Raw genomic sequence first — 17,747 nt, forward strand, 5'->3', positions numbered from 1 at the left:
AACCTTTCAGGTGGTTCCGGTGCTTCTGCACCCGCCGGGTTACCTCACTTACCGCCAGCAGTAGTTCTGAGCCCGGAGGAAGCTCCGGATCCTGGCCTCGGTCCTGGCCCGGCTGTTTCCCGGTCCCTCCTGCAACGGGGAAGCCTCGATCTGTGAAAACTCCAAAGAGGACGTGGCGTGACGTGGTGCTGCAGGTCAGCAGGTGATTGGCTCCTCGGACTGTTTACAGGATGGCTGAAGGTGCAGGTTTAAAGGTGGATTGTTTTCGGTCAGTGAGAACACTGAAGAGGTTTAAGATCAGGAGAAAAGTCTGGATATCCTCGCAGCTCTAGCGAGAAAAAGTAGAATTAAAGTGAAGGTCAGAGTCTCACTTCTACTGGAAAAAGAATTGAAAATCAACCAAAGCATTTATCTGGATGTAAAAATAAAGATTTTTTTTTTTATTTTTTTTTTAAAATTTGGGTCATTTCTTCTTCTTCGGCTCACACGCATGTAGCTCCATTTCGTGTTAGCGTTTTTCCAAAATAAATTACAAAAGAGCCAAAAGCCTCTCTGTAGTCTCATTTCTCTCATTGATAATTATAATCTTAAATATTTAATCTTAAACTCTTCGAAACTTTCATTTGGATGCATTATGTCATAAAAAAGGAAAAACAAACAAACGTGCAAATTGAGCAAATAAAACAATAAATGGATAAATTATTTACAGGCAAAGACTGTTAGATTAAAGACAGTGAAACAAAGATTTTTACATCATAAACACTTAACAATAAATACAGACTAAATAATTATGATTTGGGTTGATTTAATAGCTTCTTAATATTCTTTTATAGGATACGTTACACATAAAAAAAAATCAAGAAACAAAAGTTTAGCTCGGTTTATTTTTGTGAACTTTTGTAACGCGCAGAGTGAACAAAGAGAGCAGATTAGCTCGTGCGCAAAATTCATGTAGAGAGCGGGAAATACACGGGATTAAAACACGCGCAGATTAAACTCGCAGTGAGATTAAAGCTGTGGTTTGAACACGAAGCGGTAACCGCGCGTGGAAGTCTCACCGACTCTCAGATCCACTCGTGCGTAACTGGAAGATGAAACTGAGATAATAGACCTGCGCACTGTGGCTCGCGCGCAATAACAGAAGAAAACCGCGAAAGAGCTGCAGGTGTCACACGTTGAGGGGAGGGGGAGTGGGGCACATTTATGGTCACTTTAAATGAAAAAACATCAAATTCAGTTCCAATAAAGAGCGATCTGAAGGAAAGCCGCTGTGAGAACTCTGACAGGTGGCCGCTCTTTTTCTTCTTCTCCTCCGGGTAAATATGCGCCGTCGTAAATCAGGTGATGAGTTTGATGTTTGGAGGAATTTGGGCTTTGACTCTATCCAGCCTCGGAAACAGAATCCGCAGCAGCAGCAGGTCTGAACCATTTTCTCTGCTTACCTCTAATGTCAATTACCATTGTTGGCTGCTGTGTCCGCGTCGCTCCGCCCCTCCATGTGGGTCCAGCGGGATAAGGGCAACTGGTCTCCTCCTGCTGCCGATCAGCTGGACTTTTTCCCAGCGACACAGAGGAAGCAAGAAGCCGGAGGGAGGGAGGGGGACGCAGGCAGAGAGCCGCCAGAGAGAACCGAGCACATCCAGCCGCACGCAGCAGGAGGGCACGGGGTGGCCGCACCATGTCCTTGAGCCCAAAGCACTCCACTCCCTTCTCAGTCACAGACATCTTGAGCCCGATGGAGGACAGCTACCGCAGGTTCGGAGTGATGGACCCCGCAGCGGGGAGCCTCGGATCCCCGCTGGGAGCCTACCGGCAGCCGCAGGTCTCGCAGCCCGGTATGCAGCATCAGCAGCAGGCGCACCATCAGCAGCAGCCGCCTCACCTCCACCACCATCACCATCATCACCACCACCACCACCTGTCCTCGTCCTCTTCTTCATCATCCTCCTCCTCTTCATCAGGCTCGGCCAGCGCAGCAGCAGCCGCCGCTCTGGCCCCCGGCGGGCCCTACCACGTGCCCCACGGGGTACCGCAGTTCTCCGGAGCCGTCGGAGGGTTCTGCAACGGCGGCATCGGGAACGTCGGAGACCTGCCGTCCTACCAGGAGACGGTGAGAGGCGGAGGGGCGGCAGCGGCGGCGTGGTACAGCAACCCGGAGCCCCGATACCCGACAAGTAAGAGCGTCCCCGGCCCGGAGAGGCGAGCCTGAGTTAGACTGAAGCAATTGTTAGAGTTAAGTTATTTTATTATGATTTTTAGACATGTTAAAATAATCCGGCTTCCTCTTTCAAACGATTTGAAGGATTTAAAAACATTTATGTTTTATTAAACGTTTGTTTGTTGCTCCTAAACAAATTGAATCCGGATTAACTGCATTTTTAATGCCTTTAAATTAACGTCAACATGTTTGATCTTTTAAACTGAACTCACTGATTTATCCAATTAGACTCTCGCACCTGTCGGTCTGGTTTAAACGATAAAATCTTATAATATGATTAATTATTGAACAACAACAACAACAACAACAACAAACTTTTCCTATTTTTACACAAGACTTTGGGGCAATTTAACATTTTAATTTTTTTTCTACCGTTTTCACTTTTCCTCTCTAAACGAGTTTAGTTAATTATCATTATTTTTTCTTTTTAAAGCCAAACTCTGATTGTGATTTCTCCAAGTTTCCAGATTCATGGGCCCCTCCGCGGGGATGAACATGCCCGGGATGGTGGGCAGTCTGGCCGGGATGGACTCCACCGCCAAGTCTATGGTGACGCTGCACGCGGCACCGCGCAGGAAGCGACGCGTGCTCTTCTCGCAGGCGCAGGTGTACGAGCTGGAGCGGCGCTTTAAGCAGCAGAAGTACCTGTCCGCACCGGAGAGAGAGCACCTGGCCGGACTCATCCACCTCACCCCGAACCAGGTGAAGATCTGGTTTCAGAACCACCGCTACAAGCTGAAGCGGCAGGCCAAGGACAAGGCCGCGCAGCAGCTCCAGCAGGAAGGCGGCGGCGGGGGCGGAAGCTTGTGCGCAGCGACACGCAGGGCTTCGTCTGTGTCCCCGGTCCTCTCCAAGAACTCTAAGGGCTGCCGGACTGACTCGAGTGGGTCGAACCACAGCGGGAACAGGCAGAGCAGCGTGGGGGATGCCATGGCGGAGAGCGCGCAACAGCCGCAGGTGAACCAGCTGTCCTCCACCGAGGAGCTGGAGGATTTGTCCCCCAGCCCGCCGCTGGGACTGCACGGGCAGATCAACATGACGCAGACGGACGCTGCGCTTATTGAGTACACCAACAGCATGATCGGCTCCAACTTACTGTACGGCAGAACTTGGTAGTGATGCCGAGAGGAGGGCATCATTCCGAGTGGAGTTTTCTGCAGGACACGCGCCAATCTTTTTGTTTTCCTTCCGTGCGTAAAGGTGCGGCTCCTTCTGCACACGCAGTGACTCAAAGGCGGTTTTGAGCAATAAAAAGTGCACAAATCAAACTGTAAATTCGAGCCGCGGGCTCGCGCTGACTCTTGATGATGGCGCGTTTTCTTCTCACGTTTCTAAACGAAACATTTAAGTCTTTTCTCTCTCTATCTTTTTTTGGTATTTGCCAGACGTGACAGACTGAACGCAGAGAAACTTTAATTTAAGGAGCTTCAGGACGAGGCTTCCGGCGCCTCTCACATGTTTTTTTTTTTTCCATTTCCAGAACAAACTAAATTATTGCAGGTTCAACAAAGTGGAGCAATAGAAGCCGCTCATACAGACAAAAACGAACTGAGGCACATCATCAGAGATCCTTTGTTAAAGCTGATTTTCGTTTGTTTACAGTATTGAATAAATCATATTTTCATTTTGGACCTTTTTATTTTTCTAACGCATTTCCATCAATACAGCTGTAATTACCAACAGGACGGCATTTACTTGGGCATGGAATGGATTTCTATCAAATTTCCACCTTTAAATATCCCAAAATATTCACCAAAAAGTCTAAATGAACAACAATCTGCAGTGAAACTGGGTAAAATGAACTATTTTGCTTGTAAGACTATCCTGAGTCTATTAGGACAGTTATGTTTTTTTAATAAGTGACTTTACCTTTAATATTTAAACTAAATTTAAATGGGTTTATTTATTTATTTTTATTTTAAAAAAAAGAGATTTCTGCTCAGACAAATATACCAACATCACTGAGAAGAATTTATTTTCATTTTTGAAACACATGAGCCAACTTGGAGAGGTTCCTCTCAAAAACACAGCGGGACACTTTGTCCTTCACTCACTTGCATTTTACAAGTTTAAGAGGCTTCATCATAAAAATCAGAGATTACATAACACACTTTTTTTTTTCCAAAGTAGAACAATAAAGGAAAAAACATCCTTGTACAAGACAATAATATGAAATGTGGAAAAAAAAAGCTAGATGTTGACATTGATCCCCTAAAAACAGTTCCCCGTTCCATAAAATCCCAACATCATTAAGAGTTTAGTTCCAGTTGTATCTTCTGGATGGAGGAGGGAGAGGGTAACCTCTGCCGGAGCTGTAGCCCTGAAATAGACACAGAGGTTTAAAATAAGATTACAGCTTTACAACAATAAATATGGATCAGGTCAAATGAATAACTTTAACTTTAACAAGCACAACACTATTAAAACAGTATTAAAAGATTTAAGTAAGTAAAATGTATTCACAGAACACTTTTCACTGATAAATATCCCAAAGTGTTTCACAATGAAAGTATAGCATATAATATAACAACAGAAAAACTGGTTAATACAAAGATTTTCTCTGTAAAAATTTAATTGTTTTTTGTTTGTATTAAAACAGTCTACATGGTCACTGGTCAGACTTTTTTTTTTTTTTTAAAGTTATAGTGATATAAAGACAAGATGACACTGGGGGTTTTATTCCTAAATAGTCCACCCATTTAGCACGAGCAGTGCAAGTCTTGGCCACAAGCTTAAGAATTTAAACATCCGTCACATTTTTTTCTTGTTTTACTAAATGCTAAAATCAAATGAAATAAAACCTCACTGAAATCATTTTTAACTGAGAAAATAATTTAGATTAACACAGACTTTTAAAATAAGGTCTTGCTGTTTAAAAAAATAACTAAAAATAAATCTAAAACTTTCAATAAAATGAAGCACACTGTTGTTGGAATGTGTGTGATCTGATATTTTAACACATCAGACCCACAGATAAACTGAGCCAAAAAATTCTCTTTACTTTTCCATATTTTACACACTGAACTTTCTCTCGCTCTAGTTTTAAAAGAACGCCAGAAAACTGCAGTCTCCATGCTTTCCTTTCAGAATAAAAGCATGCTGACATGAATAACACTATTATACTGTAAAACAACTCTTTACTGAAACTATTTAAAGTTTCCGGTTAGAATTTCTACTAAACTCTGTTGGCCAATCAGAGGAGAGTTGCTAAAGTGTTCACGTAAAATGCTTCAGAAAGAAACTTTTATTGTCTGATGAGAATCAAAAGTTATCAAAACAGACATTCTGAAATTTCTGTTTTGGTTAAATTCTGATCAGTTATTCTGAATGATTAATATTTCTAGAAAAAACATAATTTCACTCTATAAAATTAAGCATTTTGATAATTTCTTAATTCTTCAAGTTTCAGCTTCTCATAAATTCATATAGAATTTTTATGTTTTGTCTGCTGATATTTGAGTGTTTCTGGGTTTTACAGCTCACACAGTACTTTCTTTCAAAGCACTGAATCAGGCACAAAGACACCAGACTTCTCCAAAGGTATTATGAAGTATTTCACAATTCAAAAGTATATAATTAAAAGGAAAATACTTAAAAATATTATAAAAATTATATATAATTAAATATTTTACAAAAATCCTAAAAAACAAACCCAAAAAGCAAAAAGTTTCCCGATTTCAATCTGAAGCAACTGAGCAACAACCAATCAGACTCTTTCTTCTGCATTTGCTTCACAGATCTGCCCAGAAACCGTTTAAGCCTCACTTTAACTTTTCCAAATAAAAACAAGCCAAAATAAAGTGAAGATAGAAGTTTTAGCCCTGCCCTCCACTTGTTGTAAACAAATCAGCATGCATGGAAACGTCGCATTTACCTGATGGTGCTGCCCCCGGTTGTCTCTGCGATCGTGCCAGTCGTCTCTACGACGATCATAGTGCTGCTGCTGCTGCTGCTGCTGCTGGTGCTGCTGCTGCTGGTGCTGCTGCTGGTAGCCGCCCGGCCCGAGCCTTCGCCACGGTTCCAGTTTTGCTGATACGCCGACTGCTGCGTCTGCATGGCCCGATCCCAGCCGTGACCCCCGCCCCTGTACTGCTGCTGCTGCCTGGAGACACATCAAATCTGCACGTCAAACTTTTAAAGCTCCAACACAATGAGTAAGAGACACCTTAGGTTAGAAAAGTAGAAATACTTTCCCACAGGTAACAACAAGGAGTCCTTTAAAAACACAGATGCACCGATAAACCAAATATCTGCCTCTAACCAGTGTTAGAGGGCAGAAATATTCACCTGACGGTTTAATTATATTTGGAATTTGCTAAAAGTTTAAAAATGACATGAAAGAGATGGAAAACTTTAAAAGTGTTCAGTTTTTTGTTATAATGAAGAGTAATATATTTTCCTGTCACTGTAAAAAATACAAATATACAAGAACTAAAATAAACAGAATGATTGACATAAGATGACATTTAATCACAATTTAAAAATCAGCAATATCATGATCAGTGCATCCCTATTATAAACCCTCACAACACATTTTATATCATTTTTGTTTAATAAGACTTGATAGTTTTTTTCCTAATTTGGACAAAAAGGAGTGAATATAATAATAATAATAATAATAATAATAATAATAATAATAACAACAACAACAACAGCAACAATAATAATAAGTTTTAAGAAAAACTTAAAAAATTTCAAATAGAGTGAACAAACACTCCACTTACTTCATTTGTAAGACCTTCATTAAGCAAGTTTTAGAGCAAGAATTGTTCTCTTTCAGCACCTTCAGCAGAACATTTGTAACATGTTCCTGTATATTAAACACCCCAAACTTCAATATTATAGTAACGCCACACAAAAGAATTTGAACTTATTAACTAGACAAGAATAAGCAATGATAAAGAATTAAACAGACTCATTTTCATTTTTCTTTCCTTTCTTGGGGATTTTAAACACATTATGTCTTTTTTGTTTTTCCATAACAAAAAAGCAGTAAACGTAATACTTAAATACCCTTTAATACCACATTAAATTAAATTTACGACCAAACTTGTGTGATAGACGAAAATATACTATTTTATTATAGTATTTCCAATCAAGATGTGATATGTTTAAAGTACTTTTCAGAATTATTATTTTTTCTTCACATAAGCTTCAAGCACTGGGTTTTATATCATATTAACAAAACAGCCTAAAATGACGAGTTAAATTAAAAAAGAATCCACAGAATTATTACGACTTATTTTCAGGTGTTCTGCTGATAGCCGTCCACTTACGCTCACTAATTACAGCAGTCTAAAATCAGTCACCGCTGTATGTGCACTGGGTTAACGCAGACTCTAATCTGCTGGTTTGGTCTCCTGAATCAGAGCGCCGAGCTGTCCTGTTCCATAAATAGCTGAATGATGCAGTGGCTTTACAATTTACAAAAGTGTGGAGGGAGTAAAAGCAGCATCGCTGTGGGCTTCAAATTCTGCCAAAACCTTCTGAACAGTTTAAAACCTTTTATTAGTAAACGTGTATTTGTGTGAACCTGCAGACAAAAAGACGAGAAGCAGGACATTTTAGTCCATTTTTCACTTACTGATCGAGTACCTGTTTTATCTGCACATTGTTTGATTAAAGCGATAAATGAAAACCACATAAGGACAACCTGTGTATTCTTTGCAGCAGTCTGAATCTTTTATTCATTAAAATGAGGAGAAAAAAATAATTTAGCTTTGACCAACTTCATAAACTTAAGAAGTTAAGATTAATTCATGTTTGGAAAATTTCCACCCGAGTGAGCCAAAAAGTCAGTTTTCAATTCTGCTTTGAAGTGGCCTCCTTAAAATCCCCATCGACTCGAGTTTACCGAGGGATCGAGCTGTCAAAGAGTCAAAACGGCCTCTCCTCAGAGACGACTTAGCATCGATGCACATGAAATGAAATGAACCATATTCCCATATGGCCCGAGTCGCCCTCACTCCTGAATTGAGGTGGCCGGGCTGCGTCCGTGGGACCGAGTGCAGAGCCAGTACGCCGCGGCCCTCCAAACAGCCACCGGACAATGTGCCGATCCAGCGGCGATATTAAATCTCTTCTGAGGAACAATGAAGAGAGCAGAAACTGAGAGCAGCAGCCCCATCCCTCATTACTGAACCATGTCACACTCTGGCCAGCGGCGGACTTAACCGAGCGCTGGAATCCATAATCCCTTCTCTCCAAGTTCCTCCTGCATTTCATTTGGTCCTGTCCTGAGTAGTTAAAGAAACTGTTTTCAGTCGCCGCTAATAACTACTGACCTGAGGTGACACGGAGCCACAATAGGCCTGAAAAGTTGAACGAGAGAACCTGATTAGGACTTTGGAGAGGTCTGGAGCCAGAATCAATAGCCAGTCTGTGCGGGCCAGGCCGAGGCGCAGGGAAACGCCGCGGTCGCCAACAGCATTAGTGATGCCTCATTAAGTTGCACAAACCTCCTCGAGAGAAATTTGTTTTAGAGCGACAAGAAAAAATCTTAATTCGGACGAAGCCCCCCAACGGAGGGAAGGCAGAGCGGACAGGCTGGAAATGTGGAGACCACACAGGCCTGGACATGTTTAATTCACACATGACTCACACCAATAAAACACACAAATCTGAGGAGCATTAGAGACGAGTGGAGGACCAAGTCCAGGACAAACCACCACAAAAAGCTGCTCGTATCCATCGACACAGGTGAAGTTAGCATGTTAAGTGCGAACTTTACTTCCCACGAAAACCAGTTAATGCAGGTTCACAAAGAGCACACTCACCTTGGAAACTGGGGCTGGTGGAAGGAGGGAGGCGCTCCCATCAGACTGTTCTGCCTGGAATCTGCAGGGAACAAAAGACGTGCTTGTGAGTGGTTCTGCTCAAATCTTTTTAAGAAGCACGGAGCTTCACTGAGCTGCATCTGAAGGCCTTTAACTCAACGTACAACTAAGCAGCGAAGAGGTGGTGTTTGGTGTGCTTTTGTGATTCAGTTTAAACGCTAAAATGTGTCAGATTCACATCAACGGGCGACTTTCACTGAGTTAAACTGTCATGAAACCTGAGAGAATCCTCCAGTTTGACTGTTTAAAAGCCAAACGCAGAAGACTTTGACATTAAACGTGGATACTAATTAACCCGCCTCATGCCTGCTTAATCCCCAGAGATTAAAAAAAACAAAATAAAGAAACACAATTAAACCAAAAAAAAAACCCCAACAAAAAAAGGAAAAACACCAACTCCTTCATTTCTGCCCTGCACAGAACGAATCAGTTGCCATGATAAAATTAGGATTTTACAAACGTCAAATCACACTGGGCTCTGGAAGGTGGAGGGTGGAGAGGGGAGACGCATGCGAGGAGGGAGCGGGAGCGCCACATTTGCATTTTTTGTTCAGAAAATGAAATAAGCATTCAGCCGGCAGCATTGTCGACGCCTCAAGTACCCTGGTTCCATCGCTGCAAGCCCTTCACAAAGACACACTTTAAAAAAAAAAAATTTAAAAAAAGGGAACGGCTTCTTCCAGATTCACTGTTGCCAAGGCGATGGCCAGCTGCGAGCCGTGGGGCTGTTTGTTTATAGGGGCAGGCCTGCTGAGTGGCTCAGCCCCGGGGTGGGTGAAGGGTGCTGTGAAAAAGGACCCAGAGGCTCACGTTTACAAACCTGGAAGCTTTAAAGTCGGAGTAAAGAAAAAAAAAAATGAACTGGGATGAGTTCGCAGGAGTGTCTGGGTGGAAGAGTGTGGGTATTAGATGAGAGTGGGGGCATTAATATTTGTTCATAAACAGGCTCAGTGATGTGACCGAACACCTGTATTAATAATTTTACATGCTCAGTCTGCATCGTAAAGTCGGTGAACCTGTGTTAACCTTGTTTGAAAGAAGCTTTCCTGTTTTTCTGAGCACGCAATCAGCACAAAATACCTACTGCATTCGAATAAATGAAGCTAAAATTTAAAAACGTATGGGTTTGTTACAATGTTGCTGATATGAATTTGGCTAAAACCTCATTGGTGGGTGACAAAAACCTGAGCTACTGTTAATACTTCGCACAGGAGGAGGTGGTGTTGGTGGACCCTGACATTTTTTGTGAATGTTTTCTCTGTAGAACCCCTGAAACACTCTGAGCTATGAAAGTGATGTAGTTTATCCCCTAACAGCTGTACATTTCATTTTTGGGCTTTATTAAGGCTATTTTAAAAGGAAATAAAAATGTGTGATGGCAACTATGTCTTAAACTTTGTTTCAAACTGTTTTTCTGTCTTCTTTACACTTCTTGGTACAAGTTACATATAACAAACTAGACAGTAATGTTTCTCTGGTTTACGACATAACAGTAACAACAATAGCAATATCAATAATAACAACAATAACAACAACTTGTAAAACACTTTTGAAAACACATTTACAAAGGGCTTCACAGTTCCAGCATACAGACACAGTCACACCATCATAAACCGATTCCAACATACACACTTTTATACACACTTCAGATGTAAACAATACAAAGACAACTGAGAAAGACGAAGGAAAAGTGAACCTATAAAAATTAGTTTTCAGCAATACAAGCCACATGATGAGCTGACCTGACTTTTCAGATGACCTGAAAGACCAAGTCTAGTTATACGGTCTCATAAGCAGAAGGCATTCCCTCCCATATCTTCTATAAGTTTAGCTTTAATGCTAATTAGCCAATGTCAGCATTCTATAGCGCCATCACTTTGTCCACATTAACATGCTGACATCAGCACGTAGTTTAACAAACCGCCGAGTCAATCGCAGTCTGATAGAGAGATTAACTTAAAATCTTACGTGGACTTGTTCCCACATTAGCATCAGTTTCTGTAGCTCTTTGGCTAAACAGAGAGAGGAATTATGGGAATTCAGCCAATGGAGAGGCTGCACAGGTGCACCTGAGAGCAAGGCATTGACACGGCCATCGGTTTAAAGGTTGGCTTGAAAAATACGGGAGAAGCGAATCAGCGGAGATCAAGACAAAGAGGAAAAAACTCAAAAATCAAACATTGCAAAAAAGATTATGACAGTGCACTGGCGCAAAGCTACATAAGCAACAACTACACCAACAGGCATGTGCGTTACCATCTTCTGCACATATTTTTCCAACATATAGATGTGGGTCTGCAAAGCTCTGAGCAGCACCAAACAACAACCAAACCAGACTCTTTTTGCTAGTTTTAATTATTGTGTTTAAATTTGAACTTCAAAGCGCCTCAGATATTTAAAATGACACTAACTTGTAAACTCTGAACTCCAGACATGTTAGTACCCACTTTAGGATCACAACAGGACACAAATCTGCCACTGAAAACTGAAACTTCCTGTTGGATTAGTAGAATAAATAAAATCTGCCTGACAATACTGGGGGATCAGGCAATCAGATAGAAATCCTGAGTTTGGGATGCTGATAAGATCTCCAGCCAACCGATGCTGATAAAAAAACAAAACAAAAACAACAACAACAAGAAAAAAACCCAAACAAATTAATCAGAATCACCTGATCAACTAAAGGCAAGTGGGAAATACTGCAGCCGTTCTCTGCTGACCACAGCAAAAAGCAGTAAAACACACAATTAGCAGCAAGCAGGCAGACTGCTGCTGACACATTCCCATTTTGTTTTTGTCATTCAGTTTTCATGTTTGATTATCTCCTCCACCAACAAACTTTAAGTGGACCACCCAGTTGGGCTCCAATTATAACTCCACAACCCTCTGGCCTCCCCCCCATCACCAGCGATGATTCAAAAGAGAGAATTACAAGTGGACACCTGTCAATCTCCTTAATTAACAATGATCTGAAAGTGTATAGACTTCCAGTCTGCGCCGGACAAAAGCCAACAAAGGATTACGCTTTAAATCCTTAAAACGCGCTGCGTCCACTGTATTAATGCAGGGATTACAAGCGCGCTAAACAACTAAACGTCTCTCTCCACATCGCTTCAATTAGTTCAGCGACTAGTTGACTCAGATCCCAGAAGCAGGACAGTAACTTTTCTATTAGCTGGACAAAACTTTAGCGACCTGCTCCTGCTGCTGCTCCACAAACTGAGAGGCAATTTCAGAAGAAAAATAAAAGACAAATGACTGCGACATGGCTGGAATCAGAATAAGAGCATTTTACTGGGACAGACATACATGAAGAATCATGAGGACCCGGTAATTTATACATTTACCAATACGTCAAGAAAAGATGCCACAAAATGTTATATTTAAAGATGTTAATCATACATTATCCACCAAAATCTGCCCAAAATAACTGGTTGAAAAATTAGAGTAAAACATGTTACTGACAGTTTCAAGTAGATTTGTGACGCTCTGGTTAAAATCCAGCCAGAACTGCAATCATACCATTAGCTTACTACTACATGAGTAGATGAATTTCAAATGTTCTATATTTTATTTGGTTTGTTTAGGATACGTGATTTTCACTAGTTTGTTTTAAATCCTTTTTGTTTCACGATTATACCACCGGTTGCTCTGGCTATGTCACACAGCCTCTGCAACCTCAGTGGGTTCTTTTTTATTATAGTTCGTGCTTACAAGGAATAACTTACTCAATAAGGAGTAAATGTATTTTTTAGAAAAGCAGCCGTTTCCATCACGGGGGGCAGATTCTGACTGTGGACAGCTGGAGACCGGACGGCTGAGCAGTCATTCTTGTCATATGTCTTTAAAGTCCGCTTGAAGTCAGAAGCCTGGGAGCTTCATGTGGTCGCAAAAAACAGGCAAGAACATGGACGTCATGATGAACTCTCATGCTAACCACCAGATGGCAAATTACGTCACTGGGACCCAAGCAGACCATAGTGGATTTGCCGACATCGAAAGTATAATGGTGATTTAAAAAAGCCTGGGGCTATTTTCCCAATAGACTACCTTGAGTCTTTTCCCAGCCACAGGAGTCACTCCAGCTGGCCATTAGAAACAATGCAAGTTCAGAGAGTTCTTCATTACTATTAGGTCTCAAACCATCAGTGTGAAGTTGCCATCTATCACATGTACCACGGAATTCACCTGACAATAACCTTAATGTCAATTTAGCATCTGGGCCAACGTGCACCGTCTCTTGGAAATGACTACTGAAGTTCATATCCGGAGTGCATGTGTGAAAACGCTTAAGTGTGTGTGACAGGTTTTTACATCTACATTTCAGAGGTTACAGAGTTTACGTTAAAGTGGACATAAAGCTAATCTTCAATAAAAATACTACTACTAATAATAATAATTTTGTTTAAATAAAAATGTTCTCCAACACAACTCGAAAAGCTTTAGAGAAACAAAGAACAAAGATACTCGAGGTCACATAAAATCCAATGACTTTATATTACTGAAGTCGATCGACCAGCCTGTGTGAGCAGCCATTATGTGTAGCTGCTACTCTGAAGTGGACTTTGGGAGGCTTATCGGCCACTGTGGCTGCTGGATCAAACAGTTACTTTGCTGCTCTGGTTAAAATTTGGTGTCACTGCGTGTCAAGACAATAATGGCCACCAGCAGAGACTCCCCTGGCTGGTTATTAAACACCAGCTGGTTTGGCTGTGGCACACAAAGCCCAGCAGCATGTTTCAGAGGCTGCGTGTTGACACATCACCGCAGGAGGTAGTCGCGTTGTCAAAGGGGCAAGTTAACTTTGGTTTCAACCCTCTTCACAGCGCATCACACACCCAATGGCACTGGAGCCTCCCGGATGCTTTTATCAGAGGGGGCCAGTGTCCAGCGGAGCCACTCGACAGTCTCATTATCGGCCCCCGGTCTCCCACAACACTAATCAGCAACCAAGCAAAGCCACCACACAAAAGCCCAGTGCAGCAAAGCCTGCAGTGATTACTGGGCGAGCAGAGGATTGGCCCTGAGAAAGTGTTACCAGGACAAAAGCAAGCCTCTGGCCTCCTGCTGCAGAATAAGGCCTACTTGTGTGGATAATCACATTCCAGGAGTCGCTGATATTAGAACTGGACCACGTTCGGTTTTTACCATAAAAATTAAAAAGAATCAGAAGGGATGAACAAATAATTTAATCACCTCTTATGAAAAAAAATCCACACTTTATATACAAATCTTATTTTGCTCCACACGGATGAAACTCAGAGCACATTTTATGCTGGAATCACTTCAGGTGCTCAATAAACTTTGCAGGTCTAGATATAAGCAAGCCAGTCAACACAGAATAGCACAAAAGGTGAGCTAATGCTGAAGGCAGCATATTTCACCTGAGGCAAGGGACTGAAAACATCTCAATGGAACATAACCAGAGGATCGTCTATCCACTCACAGTCAGTCAACCTCTGTTTTCAAAGAATATCAGCTACACCCTGGCACAGATATTAAATCGTGTCCTTCAAGAATTAACTCTGGCAATTCGGCAATCATGTTGCAACTTAGATCTCTGCGGTCAGGGAAGGGGTCAATCTGACGCATTTTCACAGACATCAAAAAGTCTGCAGACAATGTGGCATTTGTGACATATGCTTGGTGTAAACCTGCTCTAGGCGCCATCGGTGGACCTGCCTGTTCTGGTGTTCTTGAGCAAATGCCAATTGAGCTCCACGGTGCTGGGCTCCGAGTGTCGGCCCCACTAAAGGATGTGAGGCCCTGGTGCCTCGCTCAAGGAGTCTGACTCTGACAGTTTTGTCAGAAAGATGCTGGAGGTCACTTTGTAGAGCTCTGACAGTGTTCCTCTGCTCCTCCTTCCACAAAGGAGCAGATATCGGTCCTGCTGTTGGGTTGATGCTCTTCTACAGCCCTGTCCAGCACTCATCATGTAACGCCCACTTTCCTAGTATCTCCTCAAACATTCTTGAGGCTGTGCTGACAGCAAACCTTCACAAATAGCATTTATGGATGCGCCCCCATCCTGGAGGAGCTGGAGTCTCTCTGCAACCTGAATGGGCTGCAGGTACCGTGTCACACTACCAGCAGTGAGCAGGACACAGAATTTCACTTTGAGGGAGCCAAAGAAGGTGAAATAAATTCACAATGGTTTGTGTTTCATAATGTGACATATCGATACCCCCCTGAAGTTTAGCTGACTCTGTGTGATACCATGATCGAGTGTGCCATTAACTTTTTTTTTTTCATGAGCAGTACATTTGCAGATTGATCTTTAGTGAAACTGAGATTACCACACCGCATTAAATCAAAACTGAGCACAGAAAAGCTTTAAAACTTCAGGAGGAAAAAAAAAAAAAAAAAAAAATCGGCAAAAGTCGAATAAAATATAAATGCTACCTTTGTCAATGACATATTTCTATTTCAGGTACTTCAGCTGATACAATAAAAATCATCCTGTGTCACCAGAACCGGACGAGCAGGATTTAAAATAATTCCTTTTTATTGAAATAATGTCTCCATGAATGATAGGACAAATATAGAGCTGGGGGTGGGGGGCGGTGAACATCCCAGGCTGCTAATTGGCAAGTTTAACACTAAGAACGAGCAGCAGAGGCCAAGGGAGGTGCTGCCGCAATCCGGAGGAGCCAAAAGCCCCCCATTTGCATCAAGTGCCACCAGAATAGCCGAGACTCCCCCGCACACCATCAGTGGGCAGATGAGATTATTCATCTACTTGCAAATTGGCACATCAAAGTCAAACTGGAGGAGAGCTGGCAGAGGACCGCGGGGCCAGGGCCGAGGCCGAGCACAGACCGTGATTAGGAGCTGGGAGACGGATTCTGCCTCCATATGTGACGAGCTGTTCAACTGCATGTGATGAACATAATCATATAACACAATTATTTGTGTCTCCGTTTGGCAGCTGCAGCGCCCAATTTCCTCAGAGTGAAATGGCAACGGTGTCCGTTCCAGATGTGACCTGATTAGTCAATAACTAAATCAGTCCATCGGTGTAAAATTAAGATGTCATTTTTAAGATCAATTACTTTTCCATCACAAACATTCACAGCTGATTCGCTCAAAAACAAACTAGAAAAGATGCATCTTCCTCCTTTTTGTGCCATTTGGTACAAATAACCAATAAACTGCTTAAATAATTGTGACATGAATGGTTCACTGCAGCAGTCGCCTTCTTCTTCTGCCAGTTGAAAAAAGAAATTCAAAATGGCTTCATACACACATTTAATCCACTTTGAGGGACAGATGTTGGCTTAACTATAATGATGGCGATCAAAGATAGTCAGAGACATTACTTGAAGAAGAAAAAGTCACTTAAAATAGACTCAAAACCAAAGAAAGAACCAACCACCAGCTGACCTAGAAAATATCAGAGCCAATCATGCCTGGCATAAAATAGATAATAATGGGAAAAAGAAAGTACAACTTCTTCCACTTCTAAGGTTTAATGTATCAAAATTTATAACAAAGATCATCAATACATCATCAGATTAACACCAACGTACAACACATTACACAGACCTGTTTTTCACTTAACAACTAAACCAAAATGCAGAAGCAGTGTGTGAAAAACGAATTCCACCCCATGATTAAGCAGCTTGTAGAAACACCAAGTGCATGACCTAGTTCCGCCCAAGCTTCAGCTGTCAGGCAGATGGCCTCACATTTGACTCTAAAATAGTTTGGTATACGGAGGGGTTAAAAGTCGCCTCAATAACTGCAAGGTGATCGAATCAACACCTCTGTGCTGACAGCCAGTGTGAGGTATTTGCAGGCCAAAGGACATCAGACCATAAGTCTTGTTTTTTGTTCAGATCAGTCTGCTAAGATTCATGTGCTGTTGTTCATCTAAGGTCTACAGATGAGACGTATGATATATTTAACAGACTGGATATGTAAAACCTTACAACTTAAAGAGGTCACACTTCCTTTTTAACATGACTACAGTTCTTTGAAATCCACCTGAAGAGGCATTTTACCTTTTGCTGAATATTTTAGCTTTTCTTCATTTCTGCTAAAGGGATAAAAATATTTAGAATAACTTGTGAATGTCAAAGCCTCGTGATGAAAGCTTTACGCTCTGTCATGAAAAGCAAGGTCGTCGGGATGTGCAAAGAAAAAGAGCATTCCAGAGAGGAACGCCAAAAGAAAGTTTTTACTGTATTTAATGGAGCAGGTACTGTTGGTGGGGGGTGCAATAAAGCAAAACATCTCACTCCATTTTTTGAGCTCAAGGTTACAGCAGCAAACTCAACAATTCACCCAATTTCAAACGCTCATAGGTGACCTTACAGCAGCAGTTTGATGAGGTCCACTTACTTTTGATCAAACTTTGATCCGAGTGTGTCGTCATATTTACTCAGTGTGTTAAACTCAGATGTAAATACTTTTAATTTTTATATTAGAAAACTGTTTTTGTTTCTTTGTGTAGAGAAGGGATAAAGAAAAGTTTTAAAAACTACACTTGAAAAATATTTGCACTTTCTTAATTAGAATTAATCTAAAATTGATGTAAAAAATAAAAATAAAGACTGAAAATTTTAAAATGCTCCAAGATACTTACTTTTAAAATTACTAAAAAGGACTTTATTCCTTTGGTAAAGTCACATTTGACCAAAATTTCCAGGATGCTTTGGATTTAGTCAAGAATTTTAATAAAGAAAAAACAA

At 41.5% G+C, this 17,747-nt stretch overlaps 2 protein-coding genes across 3 annotated transcripts in view; one reads left to right on the forward strand and one right to left on the reverse strand.

Annotated features, from left to right (window-relative positions):
* Positions 1–315: 315 nt before the first annotated feature.
* nkx2.4b (NK2 homeobox 4b) lies at positions 316–4,393 on the forward strand. Of its 2 annotated transcripts, XM_025898961.1 has the most exons (3): positions 316–1,835; positions 1,962–2,174; positions 2,679–4,393. In XM_025898961.1, exons 1-3 carry the CDS (start codon positions 1,679–1,681, stop codon positions 3,332–3,334), a joined length of 1,026 nt encoding a protein of 341 aa, XP_025754746.1. In that variant the 5' UTR covers positions 316–1,678; the 3' UTR covers positions 3,335–4,393. The 2 variants fall into 2 exon arrangements, with proteins under 2 accessions (XP_025754746.1, XP_005452478.1); XM_005452421.4 differs by having other exon boundaries at positions 316–2,174.
* xrn2 (5'-3' exoribonuclease 2) overlaps positions 4,169–17,747 on the reverse strand; it is a 45,010-nt gene continuing 31,431 nt past the window's right edge. The window contains exons 29-31 of the mRNA XM_005452420.4: positions 8,995–9,055; positions 6,093–6,320; positions 4,169–4,538 (exon numbers count right to left, since the gene is read on the reverse strand). Of these exons, the coding sequence (XP_005452477.2) occupies positions 4,430–4,538; positions 6,093–6,320; positions 8,995–9,055 (398 nt within the window). The 3' untranslated portion in view covers positions 4,169–4,429. The remainder of the gene's footprint in view (positions 4,539–6,092; positions 6,321–8,994; positions 9,056–17,747) is intronic.

The sequence above is a fragment of the Oreochromis niloticus genome, linkage group LG15, assembly GCF_001858045.2.
Source record: "Oreochromis niloticus isolate F11D_XX linkage group LG15, O_niloticus_UMD_NMBU, whole genome shotgun sequence".
NCBI classification, from domain to species: Eukaryota; Metazoa; Chordata; class Actinopteri; order Cichliformes; family Cichlidae; genus Oreochromis; species Oreochromis niloticus.

Bases quoted from the DNA above. Each gene is read 5' to 3' on its own strand.
- nkx2.4b (XM_005452421.4), top strand. From the start codon at position 1,679: ATGTCCTTGAGCCCAAAGCACTCCACTCCCTTCTCAGTCACAGACATC. The intron at 2,175-2,678 runs GTAAGAGCGTCC...GATTTCTCCAAG, and splicing joins GGAGCCCCGATACCCGACAA to TTTCCAGATTCATGGGCCCC.